The following is a 27,093-nucleotide window of genomic DNA, read 5'->3' on the forward strand; positions in this document are numbered from 1 at the left end:
AAAAAGAGACAAAAAGGGGGGATGAAGAGAAAGGAATGAAAGAAAAGAGAAGAAAAAGAAAAGTTGTCCAATAAGAAAAAGGAAAAGAAAAAGGAGTTATCCAATAAGAAAACTCCAATAAGAAAATTGGATTTCTGATCAAGTCCATCGAAGCCGCTGATATTAGTAACCCGATATTCTCTGGGTCGACTAGACATGTACAAAATATATTAGCCATATGAACATTTCCATAATGCTAAAAAAAAGCTATAATGCTATAACTTTCATTGATTACTGAGGACGAAAAGAAGTTTATTTAACCTACCTGAGCCAGGCTTTTTCCTCTTACGCGACAACGTATTAGAGTTTCCATCTGTACGGTTCATAGAATCAGCTAAAAAATAACAAAACATACACATGCAACAGGATGAACAATAATATCAAACATGCACTATGCTCTTATCTCTGTTAGGTTGAGTGTTGTGTTAATATCTATGTTTAATAACGTCATAATAACAATGACGACATAATATCAATACAAATAATAATATCAAACATGCACTATGCTCTTGTCTCTGTTAGGCTGTGTGTTGTGTTAATATCTATGTTTAATAACGTCATAATAACTATGATGACATAATATCAATATAAATAATAATATCAAACATGCACTATGCTCTTATGTCTGTTAGGTTGTTGTCTTTTATTTACACTTAATTCAACCATTCAGTAACTAGATCGACTAAGTCTAAGGAACAAACATTGAAAAAAAACATTGAAAGTGTTGCTTGCAACAATCATCAACAATTGCTCATTGTTGGCTTGGTTGTTCATGCCAAAAACATTGAATTTTGTTCCAATTCTTTAAGAATGACAAATGAGTCACTAAGGCCGTTTAATAAGAATAAATAGGTTTTTTGAAATTACTAAAAATACTTTAGCGTAAAGAGCAAGGTATTGAGGAGGGGATGACCCCTTCATATACGTAATAACTTCTGTTCGTTTTAAGTATTAATGCTGCTCCTTACTTTAAGCTAAAAAAGTTGCTTTTTATTTAATTTCTCGTTGTTTTTTTAAATAATGCGGGTTATTTAATGGTTGTTGTGTTTTATTTACACTTAATTAAACCATTTAGTTGCTAAATCGACTAAGTCTAAGGAATAAACAGTGAAAAAAAAATTGAAAATGGCTCATTGTTGGCTTGGGTGTTCATGCCCAAATCATGCTGTGGACGAAACTTCTAAAATTACCTTATGGTCACTTGTGAATTTAAACAGAGAAAATTCGCTCAAGTGTATCTTAGAATGGACCTAGGTACATTGAACCATGTAAATTTATTTGGTGATCAGCAAAAACCTTTTTTTCGTCTATTTTTTTTCCTTTTTCTTTCTTTTTTCAGAGATCACCTTGTTCCTGGCAAAATTTTAACGTCAGAATTTTACTTAAAAACCATATTGGCCTGAGGGATTGATTTCCAAAAGGCTCATTCATCCTACTGGTGTTCCTTCTCAAAACATACTACGGAGGACAAACGGTAAGTCTAAGGTACGTCTAAGAAAATCTCAGGAACAAACAGTAAAAAATTTGAAAATGAGGTTCATTGCTGGTTTGAGTGTTGATGCCCGAGCATGTAAAATTATTTGATGTTTACTTTTTCATTTGAACATGAAAAATGCTCTAAAGTAAATCTTAGAATAGACTTAGGCACACTGGCCCATGTAAAATTATCTAGTGGTCAACAACAAAATAATTTTAATTTCAACTATTTTTTTTTTGCTAAGTCTTATTTTTCGGGAATATCCTAGTCCCAGGCAAAATTTTGACAGTAAAACTTAGACAAAAAAAAAATATTTGTTTGAGAAATGGATTTCACAAAGGCTCAGTTGTCTTTTTTTTCGGTGTAACCGAATGACTTAAGCAGATATTTTATTAGAATGCTTCGAAATAAAACTTTCTTCAACAGAACGTTGGAAACTTCATTTACGATTTTTGGTGAAATTCAGAAAATATTCTTCGATTTCGGATTAAACGATATTTTCAACGAACATCATACCAGCTGGCAAATTTTTTATGGCTTTTCTTTTTCATTATGCATTTTAACCATGCCACTATTTGTTGATCTCCTTACCCAACTATTAAATAAAAAAAAAAGTTTTTTCAACTAAAAGCGAGGAGTAATATTAAAACTTATAACGAACAGAAATCACTACGTATACAAGGGAGTTACCCCCTCCTCAACATCTCGCTCTTCACGCTAAAGTTTTTTGGCAATTAAAAAAAATTTACTCATTGTTCTAATTAAACGACCCTTGTGTGCCAAGAGTCGTTTTAAAGAACTGGGACAAAATTTAAACTTTAGCGTGAAGGGCGAGATGTTCTAAACCTATACTTACGGTATAGGTTTATAATGGTTGTGGCATACTTATTTAACGCAGTGGCTACTGTTTTTTTTTATACAAGAAAAATTACTCTCCTCCAAGATAATGAATAAGGCAAGAAATTTTGTTAAAAGTAAGAATTTTCAGCACATTAAACTAGATAACAATTCAGTTCAAAAAATTCCCAGAACTTTCAGCTTTTCTTAGATTTCTTAAATCTTCTTTTTTTGCTAGTAGAAGTAGTGAGAAAGTTCAGCTTTTGATATCACAGTATTTTTATCCGTATCTTGAATTTAAAAAAAAAATCCTTTGCTAACAACTGGAGGCTAGTGGTGGCCAAAAAAAACCAAAAAGCCGTCTTTTCATTCATTTCTGCTTTCATGTCACATTTATCTTTTTAGAAAAAGTACCTTCTGAATTACCTCCTGGAAAAATTGAACCCTTTCTAAAATTATTGAAATTATAACCAATTTTAAAGCACTTTAGCGAATGGATAGTGCTGCAGCAGAATTTAGGAAGGAATTAACTAAATGCTTTTGAATGTTTTATAAATAATGAAATGTCATGAAGTTCCATATCGTGATAGATTTCGATAGGAAACTGAAGGAGAGATAAATTTCTAAGGCAGATTTTGAAAAAAAAAATGAGTGTTGTCTCTCATTTAGCAAATTTTAGTTGGTTTGATTGCGCAGTAATTCGTATTAAAACTCAAACAAAATCTTTCTTTATTTATTTTGTACGAAGAAAAGAAAAATGAAAAATAAAGGAACATCAAGAAAAAAAGCAGCACATAATAATTCAATTAATAAGTAACATAATAAATAATTTAATTCATTAAAATAAAACGATAAAACAGCAATTAAATTAAACTAACTAAAAAAGGCAAGACAAAATTAGTAATTAAACACCACCAATTAAACTAATAATTTAAGGAACATATAATCAATAAGACTAAAAATCAACATATAATAAACAGCAGTATAACCATTTTTAGCCAGTGAATATGTCAGTTCTTCATCTTTGATACACCAGCATTAAACAGCGACTATATTTGTATTGCCAGTGCGGTCTCATAGCCTATTTACGCAATAGGCCTATTTATTGAAAGTACTGTTGGTGTCTAGTGATCTAAATAAAATAAGTTTTGTTATCCGGCACTCCTTTCATAGAAAATTATCTTCCCCTATGAAAAATTCTTCCATAGGAAGATCCTCCCACATTTACCCCCTTCCACCAGGATTGGGATCATAATCGATGATCATCAAAAACATTGAGAGATGGAAGTTTTCTTGTCATATTGAAGGATTTTGTTTTATTTCATCAATCCTGCCTGTAGATCACGTTATTTTATATTCATAAAATTCAGAAATTTCTAATAATCTAACTTTGGAAGAAGTTTATGTTCTTGAGCCATTTGAAATAGGGAGTAAAAGTTAGTGAAATATAGGAGCCCCCACCCCTTCAAACCGTCACTCTTTACGGTAAAGTTTAATTTTGTCCCAATTCTTTAAGAACAACTCCAAAAAGTAAGGGCCCCTGAATTGTAATAAGAAGCTTTAAGCACTAAGCTTTAGCATTATAAGTGAGGGGTAAAGGAGACGGCAATTCTCCTCATATACGAAATAAATTCTTTTCATTTTAAATTTTGATGGTGGTACTTGCTTTTAGTTGAAAAACTTGTTTTTTTTTTATTTAACCTCCTTCAAGCTAGTCGTTTTTGAGTTGGGAGACAGTTTCAAAACTGTAAACACTATTTTACAGTATTCTTTTAATATAAAAGTTAATTAACTGAATAACAATTTTATTAGAGCGATGATAATGGCCATAGATCATTCCTGCTATCCATAAATGTCTCCTGTCAAACGTCTTGGTCTCATATGATGAATAAAATTTACGTTTTGATACTTAGGGAATTATAGACTTAAAATTGTGTCAATCAGGAAATCATCAAACACGTGTTCCATGTACCGAGGGAAACAAATTTAAAATATTTTTTACCCCATTGACCCATCTCAGATCTATTTATATCTTATGACCATACTTTTCTTAGATTTTGATTGGTTGTTCCAAAATTATATGCTTGTTCGGGTGGTATATCTTTTTGTCAGTGTTGCCGTACTGAAATAACCAAAACTAATTATTTACATTTTTTAATGCTTTTCGTCCAATTCAAATTTTATTAATTAACAAACAATTTGTAAATATAAAGGACAACTAAACATACAAAGGAAAAATACGCTGTTTTAAGCTGATTGATTGCGTAAGTTTCAGCTTATTTTCTTCGATTTTCCACTTGATTTTCTTCTTCTTTTTTTTTTAATTTGATACCCATTTGATACCTTATGGTCGCTTAGGCCAATCAATTGAGGAAATCAGTTTTATTATAGCTCGGTTACTGAGTGCATTTCTAAGCTATAGAAGAAAACTTCTCGTGGTGTTGATGGTCCTTGTGTTGATGGCCTTTTTTTAATTTAATTTGATATACTACAAATAAAAGTTTTAGCTATCAACAATTAGTTTTAGCAGTAAAACTAAAGAAATAACATGACTTTTTGCAGATTTTCTTTTAAGAGACCTGCTTTTTCGTTTATAATAAACACAAGTAACATGAATTTTTTTTTGCGAATTTTTCTTTACTTAAACGGTGACAAAGGATATATCTTACCAGACATGTCAGCATCTAATGACTCAGAATTGGGATATAAATGTGTCTGTGATCCCCGCGAATTTCGTTTGGATTTACGGACGGAGCGACCAGAGGTGATTTCCTGCTTTAACTCTTTTGCCGATAAAATTAATGGAGAGCTAGAAGCTACCGGTCTCTGCACCTTTCTACTCCCCTTTTCACTACCACTATCGGAAGAAGAAGCAGCTCCATAAGTAAATCCAGATACAGGGTTCGATGTGCCAAGTGTGTGCAAACCATTAACATGAACATGGACTCCTGGTTTAACAGGCCATTTGTGTGTTTGTGCAAGGGCATGCGAGGACGTTGACAAAGCAGAGACACCGTCAGGACTTCATGCAAAAGTGACAAAACATAAGCAAACACAAGCATTTTTAAGACATAAGCAAACATAAGCAGACAATAAAATTTAAAGTCAGAAGCTTCGATTCCGATTTTGTTTTAGAGACAATATCTGGTCATTCAAAATCTGCAGAACAGAAACTTAGGCTTTGAACAGATCAAGTCTATCAATTCAGTTCTGAAAAATCTTAAGACTTTAATTTCCGTTCATTTTAAATTCATAAACTTAAATTATTGCCCAAAGATAAATTTTGTCCGTAACAAAGGCGATTCCAAGCACATTGAAGCTCTAAACGGAATTTAGAGATACTTAAGTAACGAAACGGAATTTCAAGAGGAGCGATTAATAAATGTTTTCAATAATTAATAAACTTTTCCTAAAAGACTATCACACTTGATCAGAACTTGGATTCCCATCTCCATTCAACATATTACTTTTTGACTACTTTTCCTAAGGTGATTGTATTAATTCTAGACGACGATTATAGATGGCTTAAACGTTTCTCTATGCTAGCGTAGTATCGAAGGACTTGTTTAAGTTTCAAACGCTATGCCTAGCGTAACGTACCTTAAGAACTTAGCATAGACCTTTACATATCTAATATAAAATTTACTTAAGTCTGCGTAACTGATAATACTTAGATTTTTTTTTTTAGCATCCCTTATGCCATCAAACCAAAGTAAAATGAACATGTCTTGCATAACAAAAAAAAAAAAAAAAAAAAAAAAAATGGTTGATGCCTTTATTGCAATCAGATATTTTATTCTAGAAAATTACTTTCAAATTGCTATTTTTTCAAGATTTCTTAAAATAACTGATATAACTGATGAAAAAAAGTGTTGAATTTAACGTTAAAATAATATTTTACGGACAAATTCTGTGATTTTGATGAAATGACAACTTATATCTTAACAATTGCTAATATATCTTAACAATGATTTTTTTTTATATATAATCATGCATGGTTTGTTATTTTGTTGTGTTATTTTTTCTTCTTCCATTCCTTTTTTTTCTTGTCCCTCTATTTGTTTTTAGTGATATTATTCAAAGTAATTTTTAGTCTCCCACTCTCACAGGCTAAAGAGCCTTTATGGGGCCCTAAGCTTTGTAATTTACCTGTGTTTTCTTTAAATAAATTGATTGATTGATGACTGGTAGTAATAAATGCACTAAAATTCTTGAAATTGTCCTTACAACAAAACTCTCAAATTATACTTTTGTTTCATGTTGATTTCTTTAATCTCTAGGTGTAAATTATTTATTAAATATAAGAAAAATAACATTGTTCAACATCATTATCGCTATTATAATTAATTTTAAGTCCGGAAAACTGAATAAATACATTATTGCCTACTTTAACAGAATACTATGCCGATCAATAATCGAATTATAGCCTTATATACCTGGAATCTTTTAGAGGGCAGTAAGATGAGGGGCTTAGTATTTAGGTTCTCTTAAAGTTGGTAGGAGGTAGAATATGAGTAAAGTTGCAAATAAAAACTTGAAATGAACTCCCTCCAAGATGCATCATAATGATTATGTTCTTGAAAGGCTACAATTAGTTATGATCTTGAAAGGTATATTTCAAAAGTACAATGCTACAACTTGTTTTACTAGATTAGCAACATTAGTATTTTGTACTAAGCCGGCTTTCTACGTTTGTCTGATAAGCACTTATCTCCAACAAAGACTTTGTAGTAACAACATTGCAAATATAGACAAAATCATATTGGGAAACCAGAGATTTCCGACTGGCAAAATGCTTGTGCACCCGGCTGTTTTGACATCCAATGGTGAGCCAGAAAATGCTGACGTAGAGCTCGGTTGAACGCTTCTTGGCATGGTGGTATACAGCGTTGCCAATGCGATACAATTGTTCTGTTTTTGGCACAATTTAGAGGTCCTGGTAGAATAATGTATATTTGAAAATTTTTTGGTACGATTCATATTTCCCTGTACACTTTGGTTTTTATTTGCTTTCTTACTTTGATATTTCTTCAAGTTTTAATTTGTTGAAAATTTTCTTCTTATTGTGGCAAATTTTAAACCTGGTGTTTATATCATACAAATTCTCCTCAGGCTGTACAGTTTTAGTCGGATAACTGGCATAGTTTATTTCGAAGTGTTGGCAAAGTTGGTGGCATAAGGTGGCTGGTGGCAAATCCTACTCACCATGAAAAGATGCATAAAATAAATTTGCATAGTGTCAGTCGGTATTTGGTCCTTGATCTTTTTCAGCAGCCTTTTATATCGATTATCATTTGAGCAGGTTTAAGTGCATCTGACTGTATGCAAATAATGCTAAATGGCAACAAAGCAAGCTCATTCCCTTTCTTCTGTCCAATTACAAGTTTAAAAATAAGGGAACTAGGGTCCAGATCGTTTTAGCAAGTGAAGAACATTTACTTTAGGAGTCTGTAGAAACACAAAAACCTAAGATATATAGCTTAAAGTGCCGGTGAAATGCAGCCAACCAATAGCTGATGTTCTTTAAAATTATAGAAGTGGTCGGATAAGCATGCCCTGTTTCGTCTCATGGTTCAGGGGTCGAGCTGGAACTTTTAAAACAAGTTTTTTTTTGTGGAATTTTTGGGGAAGCCGTGCAAATCATTTTTATCTGGTCTCAGAGAAGAGCACACGTTACGTTTTCTTTTGTTTTTGCCAACAAGAATGTCAACATCAAAGAAAGATACCCACTTTCTTTGAAGTAGACATTTTTGTCGGCAAAAACAAAAGAAAACTACGACATCTATTGTTTCTGAAATACTGTTCGTAGATGTCCTAACATCGTTCGACTGGCTCTTTGGCTGCCTTAATATAAATGACTACTTTAAGATGAGATATTGACATAGGAACGAACATGCAAAGCGTAATAGATTGCTTTTTTGGGGGGAAACCATGCTCTACCTCGGTTAAGCCCAGGATACTGTTGCACGATGTTAATACTCAAGCCAGCATGCCATTGGCCAGCGTTACCTTTAAGGGGTAGCGGGAGCGTTGCTGACTGTCCGTTTAAGACGATAGAGGACGGTGCATACTGCTGTTCCGCCCCTGCTTGCCCCCATTGGGTTGCTGAAGCATAACTAGGAGGAAAGAGGAAGCATGAAAGGGATATTAGTAGGGACGGCGAGAGTCTGACACAAAATGAAAAAAGATTAAGTAAACAACACTTTGATTGGTTAAAGCAAATAAGTTTGGCAAAATGACAGGGACAGTTACTATTTATTATTGTGGACGTAAATTAGGAAAAACACATAAGTAATAAGACAGTAAATAGACTCATTCTATTGAAATGGAATAGATGGTTTTTAACTATATTAACAACTTGACTATGGTGGCCCGAAAGGTATTATGCTACACGACGTAATTTTTTATAAAAGCGAAAAAACTTAAAAATGTATTATGTTTTTAATTAATGCTATTAAGCACCAGCTGCATGGGAAATGAAATCGATAATTAATTAATTCTAAATTATTTTGAGTTTGAGAAAGAGTAATTAAGACATTTAGAAAATAATATCATATTATGTGGACTACCACATAATACAGAAGAAAACGGACTCAGGACATATTGGATCTAGACGACAATGGATTGACGGAATCGACCAAAGTTGTTTAATTTGAGGGAGACGCTTTTAAAATTGCCGTAGCCCAGTTTATAATAAATCATGAGCAAAAATTATCAATCGATAATCAGTTTTATGCCATAACAATTGTGACAGTCTTTATTGTATTAATGCCGTTTTTTATTCTACCAGCAAATTATGGATATGCATTTTATACGTCAACTATCATAGGCTAAATAAATGTTTTTTAATCATTGAAAAGAACAGTTCTTAACTATTTATCGAAGAAAATCTGCAAATTAGAAAGATACCTTACCAACAAGTATAAGATCTTTTTAATTTCGAGTTACAACTTCGCCAAAGCTTTGGTTTTACTTTTCCATTTAGTATTATCCAGTTCTATTCATGTTATATTGTCGGTTTTTGTTTTGTGTATGCTTAAACAAGCGTGGGACGTTCGCTAGTCAACGGCTCTCTAGACCCAGCTAGTATTTTCTGTCGCTCTGGGCCAAACGCGGCTTTTTTTTTTTTTTTTTTTTTTTTTTTTTTATATATACTAGATGTCTACATGGGACAGCGGTATTGTTCTAAAACACAATTCTTGGGGATTTTTTCAATTTTCATCATAAAAATTCCTATTGAAAGAGGTTTATCAGACGATGTGTAATGAATGGATTCTGTTCCTAATCGTTATAATCCTAAAAAAAAACCTCCTTTTTACCCTTTACCTGTTTTGGATAGCAGCATTGGCCTCTAATTTTTCCAATTTTTCTGGTTTTGATTCTTATTTATGATTGAATACAGTTCAAAGAAGTTCAATAGATACAGTGTAACAGAGAGATGGTTTCGTAGTCACTCACAATCCCAAACGAAAATTCCCTCAAAGATCAAATTTACCATCAAATTCACCAGAGGCGAATTACCTTCAAAATTCTTGAACTTTTCTCATCATAAATGATATATATAAAAAATAATCCCATTTGATACCGGGTTGTTTTATTATACTTGTGGTTATTTTCAACTTTTTAAACTAAATTGAATTACCTTATTTAACCTTATTTGTATTGTTTTATTTGCAATTTTTTTGTCTTTAATGAGACTCATGCAATGTGACCTTTTTGATGTTTTTTTTTATTGGATTTTGTCTTGCTTTTTTCAAATTCAAATTATATTTTAGCTTTATTTTCATGAATAGTCATTTTAATTTATTTTCTTTGATGGCTGGTTGTGTTCTGCTGCTTTCTAACTGAGAAATGAATTTTATTTTCCTAATAAATCCCATATATTCTTAATACTGAAAGCTCGACGAAAACAATGTCGACCAAGGAATAGGGGAAACTAAAAAGATTGGAAGATGATGCTAGAGTCGAAAATCAAGCGTTTGGCACCATTTAGCAACATCTAGCGTTTGGCAGCATTTTTGACCAAAATCTTCTGCTTACTTAAAGGTACTTTAAAATACAGGAGAGAGTAAATAACACAGAATTTTCCCCCAATAGACCCACAAACTTAAAGTCAACTAACATGTTTAGCCTTCAAGGATTTTTCCCGGCTAATCTATGCCAACTTTGTGCAGATGGGATTTGCACTTTAAATGTTTTTTGAAAATCAAAAATTTTGATTAATTGTCACTTGCACAGAAATTTTGAGTTTTAATTGCACTGCAGACTATTCTTATCAAATACTCAATTTTCTTTGAAATTTTCTAACTTTTTAATGAAGTTGCCAGTTACCACACTATTATTGGCCCTGGAAGTTTTAATCCCTGTCTACTTATTTAAATCGACGGAGTACCAGCACTTGTTGTTTAATGGGGTTTGACGCGTTCGACCAATAGGTCATATGCGTTAACTAGCACTTAAAAAATACCCAATTTCTTTGATTTTGCCATTCTTTTTGGGAAAAACAAAAGAAAACTGCGACATCTATTGTTCTGGAAATATTGTTTGTAGATGTCATATTATGCTTGTAAATCTAAATGTTGACTCTGAAGATTCTGGTTGATAGGTCAACTTGACAACAATCGACCATCTTCATCATAGAAAAAATAAATAAATTACTGTTCAGGCAAACTATGGCTTTCGGGCTGTTAAAAGCCAAATTCAAAAGGCTTTTCAGGCCAAATTAAGCTTAGAGATTAAATCTGAGCATGATTTTATCAAGATATAGCAGTTAATAAAAGTCGACCAACAATTAACCCCAAGTTAACAAGAAAAAAAAGCTTAGAAAAATCAGTGTTCAGCCAAATTATGGCTTAGTCAGAAAGGTAAAACTTTTCAGGCCAATATTGAGCCTATAGACTACACCAAAGCATAAATTTACCAAAATATTGTAGTGGACAAAAGTCGACCAGCCTTCGACAAACTTTGCCAGGGAAAATTTTGTAAAAATGACTGTTTAGGCAAATTATGGCTTTGCCAGAAAGGCAAAACTTTCCAGGCCAATATTGAGCCTATATACTACATCAAAGCATAATTTTATCAAGATATTGTAGTTGATAACAGTTAATTTCTCAAATGGGGTAGAAAAACGACCCTTTTATTCATGTTTTGTCAAAAAGTGTCAGTGTTAGGGGTTGTTAGTAGAAAAAATATATAGAGAACAAGCAACCACTCATGCGCAGAGCTAATGCAATCACTGACCTACTTACGATCTGGTCAAACTGTTCCCATATATGTTTACTACAAAGCGATCGTATTGGTCACTGAAATAGTATCATTTGAAAGAATTAGGTATCAACTTAGTTTAAGAAACCATTTTTAAATAGCTATTGTAATAAACAAATGAAAAATACCGTTATTGCTTAGAGACAGAACACCCTTAAAATAGGCATTTTATAAAGTGTTCAGCTAGCTGTGTCTCTTGGGAGAATATATATTAATTTAATTTGTTTTTATAGGGAGTCTACTCCCAGTTTATCAGGGGTAGATTTCGGGAATAAAAAACTCTAGAATGATTGGCATTATCTTGCAAAACTATCCCGACAGTCTTTGTCCTCGATAAGCGTTTCTGCGGATTATTGTAGAATCATTTAATTAAATCTTTCAGTGGAAGGGCATGCTGTGTATTGATCTTAACAAGATCTCGCACCTATACTAATATTTGTGGTAATTTTTAAAGATCTTAGAAGGGTTTTCCAGAATTATGGAGAAGCGGAGGAAGAGCACTTGACATCGATGCAAGTTTTACAGGGGAAGATCATTGGGATATATGGTGGATAGGTTTTGTGAAAGGATTAGGTTTGACAGACCTTATGGTGCTTATCTTATAGTTCGGAGGAACTTTTCGGACATAGGTTTCTGAGAAGATAAACTTTGGGGGGAGAGGAGCATTTTCAGGGAAGAATAAAAACTTATCAGGGCGGTATCTCAAAAAAGGTCATTAGATAAATGGATACTAAGCAAGCGGAGCTAGTTTATTCTCTACAGGGACTAAACATCACAGACAAAGAAGGTCATTAGACTTTTAATCGGGAAATCAGTATCCCCTTAGTTTTGGTGGCAGCGAAATTCATCACTAAACACCAAGACTTCTTATTATTCAAAAAAAGTTGAAAAGTCAGGCCAAAAAATTGTGGGACGGCTTTACAAACTATTTTGCTATTTGAGAACCGGAAAATGGCCCTTCAAAGACTATTTAGATCACCGGTCAATTCAGTTTGCCATAAGATTGTTTCCATTAGGGCCCCGACCCGACAACAACAACGCTGTGCTAGTTGTTAGACAGGCTTTCTATAAGCCATTGCTAGGCTGTTGTATTCTTAGCGTTGGTAGCAGAACCAAAGTTATTAAATATCCAACCCACCTTTATAGTTGAAAAAAAACTAAGGTCAAACTATAACTTTCTCGTACTTTGGACTTTATCTGAGTATTTAAAATGCCGTATGTTCCAAAGACTGATTGTTCCAAACTCAGAACTAAATACATCAATTTTTTCATTTTTTAGGTTCTGATTTATTTGATTGATGTGCATAAAAATTCCTATCTTCAAAACACAAACAAATGGTATATAACCTTTAAAAGAAATATCTGAAAGTGAAAAAATTCCCAATGCCCCAATCTAAGATTATGGTTACAGTTAAGGATATATTCTTAATATGTTAGAAAATGTCCAAACTGATATAATACTTCTTTGTTATTTTATGCTAATTTGTTGTAAAGTTTTTTCAATCCTGTTTAATTTTGCTTCTTTCATTATTTTAATGTCATTTGTTTACTTTCAAATCTCCCTCAGGATTCTCTGAAAATATCTTTTGCTTTAGTTCAACATCACCCTCAACTTCCATTCCCCTAATGGCAGTTCTTTAAGCTAAGAGCAACTTTAAGGCAATGAAACCAAAGGGCAAGGACTTTAAAAGAGTACTTACTTTTCTCTTTCTTCCAAGGCTTTTGATTTCCCAGTTTTTGCATCTAGAGGTGAAAACAATATGTTAGTCACATGCCAAAATTCAAAAACACACTTTCTAGGAGCACAAAACACACATGCTATATTTGTCAGTTTCATTGCAAAATTAAAATGTCTTTAAATAAATTTTCTCACCCGAAGAATTGTTTTTATGGCATACATGCTACAAATTTCAGACAATATACATATTTTAAGATTTTTCTAATCGTGAAACTAATTATGACAACAGACATATGTTTGACAACAAACATATTTCAAGATTTTTTCAATCAAGGAACTCGGATATTGCTGAAATGATGTTGCATCATTAACATCGTCATATTTTGATCGTGTTGTGCGCAACAGCGTGTTTAGATGTGCAGACAAAGTATTCTGTGCAGCTTCAATGGAGATTCCAAGTTTACGAAAATTCTAGGACTAGAGTAAATGGGTGCAAACCATCTCTGCACCCAACTCCTATTTATGCTAAAAAAATATCACAAAAGGATAATGCTACTTTCTTAAGATTAAAGTTTTGAACGCAAATAAATATAATTTAAATAGATGTAAGTGGCTGCCGAAATGGAACTTGACAATAAACATTTCTGAAAAGAACCATGAAAAATTTAATCTGAAAAATCTGCGATAATCTTTTCGTAAAAAAATACATATAATATGGGTTAGGCAATGAACACCCAGGCGGGGCTTAAACAAAATTTGAAAACCACCATTTAGTATCCCAATTAAATTATATTTATTAATTAATTAAGTTCATCGAATTAATTATATTCTTAAATTATTATTAAATTCTTATGAAATTATCATTAAATTATTAAACTTTTAAATTATCTAAATAATTTAAATTAGTATTACAAATTCTTAAATTATTCTTAAATTATTAAATTATTTATTAAATAAATCTCCTTCATCGAATGCTGCTTGTCCAAGCAAATTCGTTTCTTTTAACACAGACAATATTTGGCATGTTTATATGAAATTAAATAAAAAAAACAAGTTTTTTCAACTGAAAGTAAGGAGTGACATCAAAACTTAAAACGCACAGAAATTACTTTGTATATGAAAGAGGCTGCTTCCTCATCAACGCCCCGCTCTTTACGCTAAAGTTTGACTCTTTCTCTCAATTCTTCTTTCTAAAACAGTAAAAAAACTTTAGCGTAAAGAGCGGGGCGTTGATGAGGAAGCAGCCTCTTTCATATACAAAGTAATTTCTGTGCGTTTTAAGTTTTGATGTCACTCCTTACTTTCAGTTGAAAAAAATTGTTTTTTTTATTTAATTTCTGAACGTTTTTGAATCAATGCATGTTTTGATTTTGGCTCTCCGCAGAGGAATGATCAAAACGAAATTTGCATATTTTTTTTTTGGCTCAATGGCTTTCTCATAATTTTGATCGAATGATTTTGAGAAAAAAAGAGCGGGGGACGAAGCCTAGTTGCCCCCCGATTTTTTGGTTAATTAAAAAGGCAACTAGAACTTTTAATTTTTTACGAATCTTTTTATTGGTAAAAGATTTACGTAACTTATAAATTAGCTTACGTAAAGAACTTTTGTATTCTCATGTTTTTATTACATATATGAGGGGATTCGCCCCATCGTCAGTACCTCGCTCTTTACACGAAAGCTTAAATTTTATCCCAATTCATTAAGAATGACCCCCTGAATCACAAAAGCCGTAGAATAAGTAGTTGAAATTACCGAAAATACTTTAGCGTAAAGAGCGAGGTATTAGAAGGAGGTGAGCCCCTCATATGGGTAATAATTTCTGTTTGTTTTAAGTTTTATTGCTGTTCCTTACTTCCAGCTGAAAAAGCTTTTTCAGTTTTATTTTTTAATTGTTTTTTTTTTAATAATGCTAGTAAATCCTGCTCTCCCTTCATGGAAATTTTCTTCTCCCATTACAAATTCTCGAAGGAAAGTTCCCCCAGCATATCCCCCTCTTCTCAACCCCTCCCCCAAACCAAAAAAATCCTCCTGAAAACGCCTGTATACTTCCCAATAACCATTACAATATGTAAGCACAGGTCAAAGTTTGTAACTTGTTGCCCCTCCCACGGGGACTGTGGGGGAGTAAGTCGTCCCCAAAGACATAGTTATAAGGTTTTTTGACTACGCTGAATAAAATGGCTATCTCAGAATTTTGATTTGCTGACTTTGGGAAAACAATTAGTGTGAGAGGGCGCCTAGGTGCCCTCCATTTTTTTGGTTACTTAAAAAGGGCACTAGAACTTTTGATTTCCGTTAGAATGAGCCCTATCGCGGCATTCTAGGACTACTGGGTCAATATGATCACCCCTGGGGAAAAGAAAAAAAAAACAAAAAAACAAAAAAACAAATAAACACGCATCCGTGATCTGCCTTCTGGCAAAAAATGCAAAATTCCACATTTTTGTAGATAGGAGCTCGAAACTTCTACAGTAGGGTTCTCTGATACGCTGAATCTGATGGTGTGATTTTCGTTAAGATTCTATGACTTTTAGGGGGCGTTTCCCCCTATTTTCTAAAATAACGCAAATTTTCTCAGGCTCGTAACTTTTGATGGGTAAGACTAAACTTGATGAAACTTATATATTTAAAACCAGCATTAAAATGCGATTCTTTTGATGTAGCTATTGGTATCAAAATTCCATTTTTTAGAGTTTTGGTTACTATTGAGCCGGGTCGCTCCTTACTACAGTTCGTTACCACGAACTGTTTGAAACAAGTATAACAAACAGCCTGCTTCAATTTATTTCATAATTCCAATTTCTATATTTCGCAAAATCAATTTTTTGTTCCGATTCTTCTTATTTTCTCATCTAGCAACACTGCTATCAATAATATTGTCATTGTTATTGTTATGTTTCCAGTCTTCATAAATATAAAGCAAGTATTATGAATGCCGTATCTGCGTAAATAAATGTAATCTTTACTGTTAATAATAAATTAAATTCACTTGAATTTAATTTTCAGACACTGCGAAAATATAAAAAATGTGTCATTACCCACGACTTTTAAGAAAACGCTATAGACCTTAATAATGACTATTTATTAAACTATTCGACTATCTTCCAATATTGTTAGCATTTTAGGTGACTAACAATTATTTTTTAACATTTATTGTAAATATTTTAGAATAAACTTAATGCTCCTTAGACTTATACTCCTATATACTCCTTGTACCCCTTATACCTGCTATACTTTTTTTTTCATATTTTATATATACACTCCTCGTTTTCCAAGCTTTCAAAGTTATCGAACATCGGTTGTCCTATCCTAAAGCTGATTTATATTGATTGGGCCTTTTTGTTAGAGGTCACTTTCTAACATGCTTCATGCCGAAAAATTTCGCTTAGTATTCCAAAAAATATATAATTTTCGCTAAATATTTCGCTAATTATGCCTTGTCACTGAATATTCACCAGTTTCCAAAGATTTACTGGCAAAAATACTAAGGTTTAAAAAAGTGATATTTCAAATAATATATACTAAAGCTACCGAGGAAAATGAGAATGGAATCTCAATGTTAGAATTACTTACGTAGAAATTACCTAATCGATTAGGTCTTCAAAAATAAACAAAACTAGCGAATTTAATTTTTAATGAAAAAGCCCCTCCATACATAGTTATATAGTTTTTGGTAGTATTGGGTGCCAATTTTAAAGAAAAAAAACATGGATAAAAATCAGCAAAAATTAATCTACGAACATATGCTACCAAACCACTTAAGAAAGTGTAGCTTCCTACAGAGGGGGTAGTTTACTTTGAAAATCTACATACTGTTTATCTTTGATTTCTTAGGAACAAATAATGTTGTCGAGCTTGATTAATTATTCTTGCTTACTCATTTTCGCCGCTCAAAGTGGCAACACTGACGAAAATGTGATACTGCTCTAAAAACTTCACAATTCAAAAATAACAGACAAAAACAGACAAAGAAAATCGTGGGTGTCAGGCTTTAATAGACTTGAGATGGGCTTAGAGAAAATAATATTTTTATTTTGATGTCCTTGTTACTTTGGTATACCCTTTATAGGTTTAATAGACACACCACTAAAAAAATCCAAACTCAGGATTTTGGAAAAAATCCAAGGATCCAAGCCCTACTTCATGCCACAAAAAACAAAGTTTTCATTTTCTGAACGGCAGATTTGATGAATATTACCAGAATTATTTTTACACGTTTTTCCTATTTTATATACATTTAGTTACAGGTGTGTTAACATTAGCCCAATTTACACCTTGCATTTAAAAATAAAAAGTGAAAGTTTCAAGAGGAACAAAACATTTAATTATTATAAAATAAACATTGTCTCATTATCATACTTCTTTTTTGTATCTTCGCTTCATCCTAATGCATAAATTTTGAAACATGGAGTGTAAAATTAGAATGATGTAGACGCATTTTAACGTTGATAAATCACTGCTTAATTTCCAGCAAAGGAGATAATGTAAAACTTAAGAATGAAACAAATTACAAGGAAAAACAAAGAGTTGGTAGATATATTGGACGTTTGTTTATAATTCCTACTCTTACTTGTCTATAAAAATGGAAAGAATGATATGCATCAAACAGCTGGATTTTACACTAAAAAACAAGGGTAAAAAAAATAACGGAAAACGCCGACAAATGGCTTTATATTTAGAAAGGTTAATGAAAGTGGATGTTTTATAATATTTGTTTTCCTTTTTTATCTGATGCATAGAATATTCAAATCGGGGAAAGAAGAATGATTTGAAAAACCACACAAGACACACTACTATGGTTAATACACAATAATAATAACATATAGTAAAATAGGGACTGGAAGCAATTAGGAAAAAAAAACAGATTTTTAGTACCTAGCTCTTAGTCTAGGAACAGATGACTTTACCCCAAAAAAAAGAATTATAAATACTACACTGATAATGACCATACTCAGAATTATGAAACAAATTGAAAATTGAAATTTTTTTCATTCAACAATGGGTAAATAGGAAAATAGGTAATAGGTAAAATAGGTAATAGGTAATAGGTAATAGGTAATAGGTAAATAGGTAAATAGGAAAAACCACACAAGACACACTACTATGGTTAATACACAATAATAATAACATATAGTAAAATAGGGACTGGAAGCAATTAGGAAAAAAAACAGATTTTTAGTACATAGCTCTTAGTCTAGGAACAGATGACTTCACCCCAAAAAAAAGAATTATAAATACTATACTGATAATGACCATACTCAGAATTATGAAACAAATTGAAAATTGAAATTTTTTTCATTCAACAATGGGTAAATAGGAATACAAAGGTAACACCAAGGTATATTAACCTGTGACAGAATAAAGATATAACTTTGGACAGACTAATGAGAGTGACGAACCCTTTCACTCGAAGACAGAAAGTACAAATTAAAAAATAATCGGGTTGAAGTAAATATAGCAGCATTATAAGAGCAGGGAGCGACTTTCGGAGGGTGCCAATTGTTTGAGTAAAACTATTACATTTTTAAGTCCAGTCCTAGTGTTGATTTTCCTTTTTTCAAACTGAATCTTTTATCTTAAACTCAAAGCTTACTCGAGCCTCTGTCCCTATTCATCCTGAAAAACAGTATAGAATTATGCGGTAGCGTAGTTAGGTAGTAGTTACTCATAAAACGCCTGTTACGGCTATGTTAAGGTAGATGCTACTTTATATTGCTGCTTACGTTAGATATTTACTATGGGTAAATTATATAGATGCTACTTTACTTGTGTTTCAAGGAGGAAGGGGACATAAGGAGTTTCATGCCCCAGGTGCAAGCTACGTTCACTAGACCACTGACAGGATAGTCACCAAGTCACTCAACAAAGTAGGGTAAAAGAGGAATGTGCAAAGGTTTTTGGCCTTGTCTGGTTAAGGGCTGGAGTGAAGTGTCTCCAGTAGAAATATTTATAGAGGTCTAATATGTTTTCTCCTTGTTTTTACATTTGAGGAATAGAAACAGTTGGTCTAGTGGTCTAGTGAACTTAGGAATAGAAACATCCATAACATTAATGTTTTATAATTTTGAGAAAGATGGAATCACATCTTCCTGAAAATTACCTCTCGGTCATAGATCCAGCTTATGAGCTCTTCGTACTTCCAAAACTGATAAAAGACTATAAAAACTTAAACCCCTTACTCATTCTGGCTAATCATATCTTGCAAAATGCCACAGTGCATTTGAAGATTCTAGGTTTCAAAACAGAACTGTTTCCGCCATTTCTCAAATCTTCTCATTGACTCACAATTAATTAAAATAATTTACTTGGGAAGCTACGCGATTGACTGGCGAGATATATTAGTGACATTAAGATCGTTAACAAGAATTGTCAAATTGTTTATGATAAAGAACTGTAAGTAGGATCCACCCGAAGCAACAGTAAATGGAAATTTAAAAACCGAATATTTATTACAACATATATATCAAAATAATACAATTTTTTAAGTAGTTCCATAATAAAGTTCTAAAACCAGATGCCTTCATTTTTGTATTTTTCATTGTGTATTATTCATTTTTGTATTGTGTTACAGCATAAAAAAAACCTGGGACTTTCTTTAACAGGTATTTAAGGATGTATGATGGCAGAAAGAGATATATGCCATAGGGAAATTGCTTATGCCCATTGGCAAAAGTTGTCACAAGGCACTTACAAATTTTTATTGACCAGAAATCTCTCCTTCCTCTCGTGAACCTGCACAAGTACACAAGAATAAGCACAAAAACGGAAACTGGGAGGAATGTTTCTCTTAGAGATTTTGACTTTGACGCAGAACGAAAAGACTAACCCCTTCAAAGAACCTCAAAAAACAAAAAATATGCTTTATTTAAATTATTCTATAGCTTTGTACTTCTAGAAATATTCTAACCACATGCATATTTAAAGATATAGATTGTTTCGCTAGCTATCTATGCGGGTGGCATCCTTGATATTAGTAGAACAGCCTTTGGAATTGAGGAAAACTTTCGAATTCACGATAGGGAGCATAAATGTATTGGTCTTCGATTTATTGAGAGTAAGACTGAGTTCCTGGTGTTCAATCACCGCTCAAGTTTCCCCACAAATGTTCAGTTGAATAAACACGATATTAAAGCACAAGATACACTGACGTATCTTGGCGTACCGATTAGGTCAAATATTCGCGCCACGCGTCCACTTCTGAAAGTTTTTTTGCCAGACATCTAGGAATGTGTATGGCTCACTAATTACATTGAAGTTTAAACGTTTTACTGCATCTTAGCTAGGGTTTATACAGCCCAAATCGAGGCAACAGTACATTGAATAGAAACACACACACTCCCCTGAAAACTTGAAGGCCAAATATCCATTTCAAACATTCCAAACATCCATTCATTTTTCCAAACATTCATTCGTCCATCCATTCATTCATTCAAACATCCATTCAAACATTTTCCACTCAAACACCAAACATCCATCAAACATTTTGAAGGCCAAATACCCTCTCTCCTAGCGCAAAATCATGGAGTCTGTGTTTGGAAATACGCATGGTGTTTTTTTTTTTTTTTTTTTTTTTTTTTTTTTTTTTTTTTTTTTTTTTTTTTTTTTTTTTTTTTTTTTTTTTTTGGTTGACTTCATGCAACGGAGGAACCACTATCAATACAGAAGCATACTGCCTAACCCTCAGAAAGCTCAGCAGAGTGATTAAAGAGAACAAAAAAAAAAACTTGGCATGTTGACAAAGAAAATTGTCCTTCTTCATGACAATGCAAGACCTCATACTGCTGATCAGACCCGTAATTTGTTGGAGAATTGTGACTGGGAAGTTCTAGATCACCCACAATACAGTCCTGATCTTGCGCCAAGTGATTAACATCTGTTTCTCAACCTCAAGCAACACCTCAGTGACAAAGGTCACAATGATGATGACAACGTAAAAACGGAAGTGAATTTCGGGTTAGCGGAATAGGCGGCAAGTTTTTATACAGAGGTTACCTTAAAATTAGTTGAAAGGTATGATAAGCGTTCCAACAAACTTGGCAACTATGCTGTTAATGCTTTTAAATAGAGTAAAGTATGCACTCTTTGAAAATAAATTCACTTTTTTTAAACAATCATTCGTTATGCACTTATGATCAAACGGACATTAATTAAAAAACACGCCTCGTATATACATATATATATATATATATATATATATATATATATATATATATATATATATATATATATATATATATATATATATATATATATATATATATATACTAGCTGTTGGGGTGGCGCTTCGCGCCCCCCCAAGCCCCCCCGCGCGCGTAAGACGTTACGCGCCATATTAGTTACGCGCCATTGTAGTTGTGTCCCTGTGTCCCACCTGTGAATATAGATAGATTTATATATGTGTTTCAAACTACGTAAAAATTGCGAATATACAACATTTTTGGCTTTCCCACTACTGGGAGCTTTCCGTTTCCAATTGCCAGCAATTGATCTGAGAATGTTTGACCAGAGTCATCGTTTTGCAATCGGACACGCATATTTGTAGTTAATTTTAATATTTTTACGTGTGCCCATAAATTAGAATTTTTCAGGCAAGCATTCATTTCGTCTGCAGGAGTTAAACTACGTAAAAATTGCGAATATACAACATTCTTGGCTTTCCCATTGTCTCTGCATATACAAAGCCGTATGTACTAATAATGACGTCATATGCAAACGCTCTTTTTACAAACAAACAAACATGCATACACACAACTCGTTTTTATATAGATAGATAGATAGATAGATACAATACAAATTAACTGCGTAAAACTTGCGAATATACAACATTCTTCGCTGTCCAATTGTCGCTGCATATAAATAGATTGTCAGGTTTACCTACCCTCGAACATGCAACGTACAATTGTCCATGGGAAAAACAATCAGTATTAAGATCTATACCACATTTTTCTAATGATTGACCTTGAGCTTTGTTAATGGTGATTGCAAATGCTAATCGAATTGGGAATTGCAATCTTTTAAATTGAAAAGGCAGATCCGTTGGAATCATGGGAATGCGAGGAATAAGAACAGCCTCACCCTCAAAAGGCCCTGTCAAGATTGTGGCCTCTATTAGGTTTTCCATTGTTTTTTTTTACGGCAAGTCGCGTGCCATTGCAAAGCTTTGGTGGGTTGATATTTCTTAAAAGTATTATTGGTACGCCTATTTTTAGTTGTAGCACGTGTGGTGGAAACCCTGAAAGATCTATGGAATTTAAAAATTCAGATGGATAATTAACCGCTTCATTTGGTTCCAAAACTGTGTCGACTGACTTGTAAAGGACTGCCTGGTCTCGAATCTTGGTCAAAACAATATTGTTGATTTCGTGGACGTCTATATTTTTGGGTGCGAGAATCGCTCTTTCACTTAGCCATTTATTATTTTTATAATTTTTTAGAATATTCGGAAATACTTTTTCAATCAATTCATTTTTGGACGTCACTAAATTACAGAAATCAGCAGGTAGTTGTATACGTCCTGAAATTGAGTCTATCTATCATAAATGTCTTTTTGTTCCGACGTTAACTTGGAAATGTTATTTTGTACATACGACAATAGATCACTCGTACTGTAACTTTGTTCACGATCCAATTCTACACATGTCGAAACAGCAGCGATACGGTTAGGTGAAGGCATTTACTTTTTCAATCAATTCATTTTTGGACGTCACTAAATTACAGAAATCAGCAGGTAGTTGTATACGTCCTGAAATTGAGTCTATCGTATCATAAATGTCTTTTTTGTCCCGGTCGTCATTTGTGTCCCGATATCCCAGTCTGTAATTTCTCTTTGAGTGTCCCGGTCGTTATTTATATTCCCTCTGTCCCGGTCGTCATTTGTGTCCCGGTCTGTAATTTCTCTTTGAGTGTTTTTTCTTTTTAGTATTTTTTAGTTTTTTACATTTTTTCTTTTTTCAGTTTTCTTTTTCTTCTTTATTTTTCAGCTTCACTATGAAATACATATCGCCGAACCTTTGTTTTTTTAACTAAAATCTGGTAAGCATTGATGACCTTATCCAAGTCAAAATCCCAAACCCAATCACCATCGCTATCATTTTCAGTTTTGATATGTTTTGACTCTCGCTGTCCAGGTGGATCTTCATCTAACTGCGCGGTTTTGCGTTCTTTAGCCTCAAGCCTGTTTCCTTGCTGTTCTTTTGATTCCTCGGCACGCTTTCTTTTCTGACTTTCTCTATCAGCAGCAAGTTTTTTGGCACAGACTCTTTGAGCATCTTCATCGGCTTTTGCCATTGTAAGTTCATCAGTCATTTTAAACTTAAACATTAATAGATTTCTACGTGAACATATATGTCTTAAATATCTTTAATGACGTCACCGTCATAGCAAAAATGACGACAACTAACTTCATGACGTCAGTCGACACAGAAACATGACGTCACCTGACAGACAGACACACAGACAGACAACTTATTTTTATATATATAGATATATATATATATGTGATTATATGGATGAGTAGGGTTAAGGCCTCATTCAAGTGCTGGTCTATATTAATCACTAATGTAGGAAAACAGTCTTCCTTTTCTCCTTCTGTCTTCCTTTTTTTTTTTTTTTTTTTTTTTTTATATGTTTGTGCTGTTGCATTGGTGATTTCTCTTTTCATTATATATATATATATATATATATATATATATATATATATATATATATATATATATATATATATATATATATATATATCTATATATATAAAAATAAGTTGTCTGTGTATGTGTGTGTCGAGTGACGTCATGTTTGTGTGTCGACTGACGTCATGTTTGTCGACTGACGTCATTATAAGGATTGAGCTGTATGCGTCATGAAGTTGTTTGTCGACTGACGTCATGTTTGTCAACTGATGAAATTATATACCGGGACACCTGGACACAAATGACGACCGGGACATAGGGAATATAAATGACGACCGGGAACCTCAAAGAGAAATTACAGACTGGGACACCCGGACACAAATCACGACCGGGACACAGGGAATATAAATGACGACCGGGACACAGGGACACAACTACAACGGGGACGCCGGGGGCATAGGCGGGATATATAAATGACGTCCGGGACACAGGGATTGTTCGAATAGAAATTACAGACCGGGACAGAAATGACGACCGGGACACCGGAACACAGGGAATATAAATGACGACCGGGACACTCAAAAGAGAAATTACAAACTGGGACACCGGGACACAAATGACGACCGGGACACAGGGGATATAAATGACGACCGGGACACAGGGACACATCATTAGAATAATGAGGTATAGATCTGAATACGGATTGTTTTTCCCATGGACAATTATATGTTGCATGTTCAAGAGTCAGTAAACCTGACAATCTATTTATATGCACAGACAATGGGACAGCGAAGAATGTTGTATATTCGCATGTTTTACGTAGTTAAAAACATATATATATATATATATATATATATATATATATATATATATATATATATATATATATATATATATATATATATATATATATATATATATATATATATATATATATATATATATATATATATATCTATTCACAGGTGGGACACAGGGACACAACTACAATGGCACGTAACTAATATGGCGCATAACGACTTACGCGCGCGGGGGGCTTGGGGCGGCGCGAAGCGCCCCACCAACTAGGTGTTGGGGTGGCGCGAAGCACCACCCCAACAGCTAGTATATATATATATATATATATATATATATATATATATATATATATATATATATATATATATATATATATCTATATATATAAAAATAAGTTGTCTGTGTGTGTGTCGAGTGACGTCATGTTTGTGTGTCGACTGACGTCATGTTTGTCGACTGACGTCATTATAAGGATTGAGCTGTATGCGTCATGAAGTTGTTTGTCGACTGACGTCATGTTTGTCAACTGATGAAATGACATACCGGGACACCGGGACACAAATGACGACCGGGACACAGGGAATATAAATGACGACCGGGAACCTCAAAGAGAAATTACAGACTGGGACACCCGGACACAAATCACGACCGGGACACAGGGAATATAAATGACGACCGGGACACAGGGACACAACTACAACGGGGACGCCGGGGGCACATGCGGGATATATAAATGACGACCGGGACACAGGGATTGTTCGAATAGAAATTACAGAAATTACAGACCGGGGCACCGGGACACAAATGACGACCGGGACACCGGGACACAGGGAATATAAATGACGACTGGGACACTCAAAGAGAAATTACAAACTGGGACACCGGGACACAAATGACGACCGGGACACAGGGACACATCATTAGAATAATAAGGTATAGATCTGAATACGGATTGTTTTTCCCATGGACAATTATATGTTGCATGTTCAAGAGTCAGTAAACCTGACAATCTATTTACATGCAACATATATATATATATATATATATATATATATATATATATATATATATATATATATATATATATATATATATATATATGTATATATATATATATATCTATCTCTATTCACAGGTGGGACACAGGGACACAACTACAATGGCGCGTAACTAATATGGCGCGTAACGACTTACGCGTGCGGGGGGGGGGCTTGGGGGGCGCGAAGCGCCACCCCAACAGCTAGTATATATATATATATATATATATATATATATATATATATATATATATATATATATATATATATATATATATATATATATATATATATATATATATATATATATATATATATATATATATATATATATATATATGTATATATATATATATATATATATATATATATATATATATATATATATATATATATATATATATATATGTATATATATATTGTAAAAGTTCTTAGTATTTTCTAAGAACCTTTGATTTTAAGCACTCGTTAGGTTTAATCTCACCTTGATCTTCAAAGTCTTAAGGTCCTAAAAATATGCTAGGTCTTAATTGAAAGGATTTTCATTCATCCAAATCCATTCTAGAATAATCCTTTTTCCTTAAGAAAAAAAGAATAAAACACGGAAAGAAGACAATGCACAAAAAAAGAAAAAGAGGGCAAAATCACTTCTGAAAAACAGGCATTTCATAAACAATTAACAGAGCTAAGCAAGCATTATTAGATTAGCTATTTTTACATTACTTTACATTTTAAAACTAAATTTTACAAGATAAATGAGACAAAAGAATGTCAAAAAGACTAATTCTGGAAATACATTACGGAGAAAACAATGGAGCAGTAATAACTAAGAAAAACGATAACGAATAGAAGGGACATTATTATAAAAAGTAGATAATAGAGACAAGGAGGGAGGAAAAGACTATTGTCTTAGCATAAAGCATAAATCAATGTCTTACAATTGCAAGAAGTAAATAGATAGATAGAATGGTGTTCTGTTAAAAAAAGTAAATTATGATACTGGAATTTTTTTTTTCTCTCTGAATCCAAAACCGAACAAATTTCAAAATATTTTGCGATTTTTCATATTCTCTTTCAGGAAACGAGTTGTAAAAATCTCAGGGGGAAATCTCTCCTTTTATATCCCTTTCCTGTATGTGAATGGAGTTACAGAACCTACAATATAGCAACAACAAATTGAACTTCTAGATGAGGAATAAATAAATTTTGAAAAAAATAATAAACTCCTTTAGAAGCCTTATCCATTTAATGTTTTTTCTGAATTTTTCCTACGATGGTAGCAACGAATTTAGGCGACGACTATGATTGTTTTGTAGATTTTTAGGTTGGCCTAATGT

The 27,093-nt window shown here is 33.1% G+C and overlaps 1 protein-coding gene across 15 annotated transcripts in view; it reads right to left on the bottom strand.

Annotated features, from left to right (window-relative positions):
* Window positions 1–27,093, bottom strand: part of LOC136028761 (hemicentin-1-like) — a 266,427-nt gene that overhangs the window by 13,554 nt on the left and 225,780 nt on the right. For 7 of the 15 annotated variants that reach the window (XM_065706646.1, XM_065706644.1, XM_065706645.1 and 4 more), the window contains 3 exons: window positions 13,318–13,360; window positions 5,023–5,375; window positions 305–373 (listed from right to left, as the gene is read on the bottom strand). The exons of 2 other annotated variants lie outside the window; for them this stretch is intronic. In XM_065706646.1, the coding sequence (XP_065562718.1) occupies window positions 305–373; window positions 5,023–5,375; window positions 13,318–13,360 (465 nt within the window). Of the gene's footprint in view, window positions 1–304; window positions 374–5,022; window positions 5,376–8,293; window positions 8,470–13,317; window positions 13,361–27,093 lie in introns of all 15 variants that reach the window. 6 more of the 15 variants (XM_065706650.1, XM_065706657.1, XM_065706651.1 and 3 more) reach the window with 4 other exon arrangements.

The sequence above is a fragment of the Artemia franciscana genome, chromosome 7 (genome assembly GCF_032884065.1).
Source record: "Artemia franciscana chromosome 7, ASM3288406v1, whole genome shotgun sequence".
NCBI lineage: Eukaryota > Metazoa > Arthropoda > Branchiopoda > Anostraca > Artemiidae > Artemia > Artemia franciscana.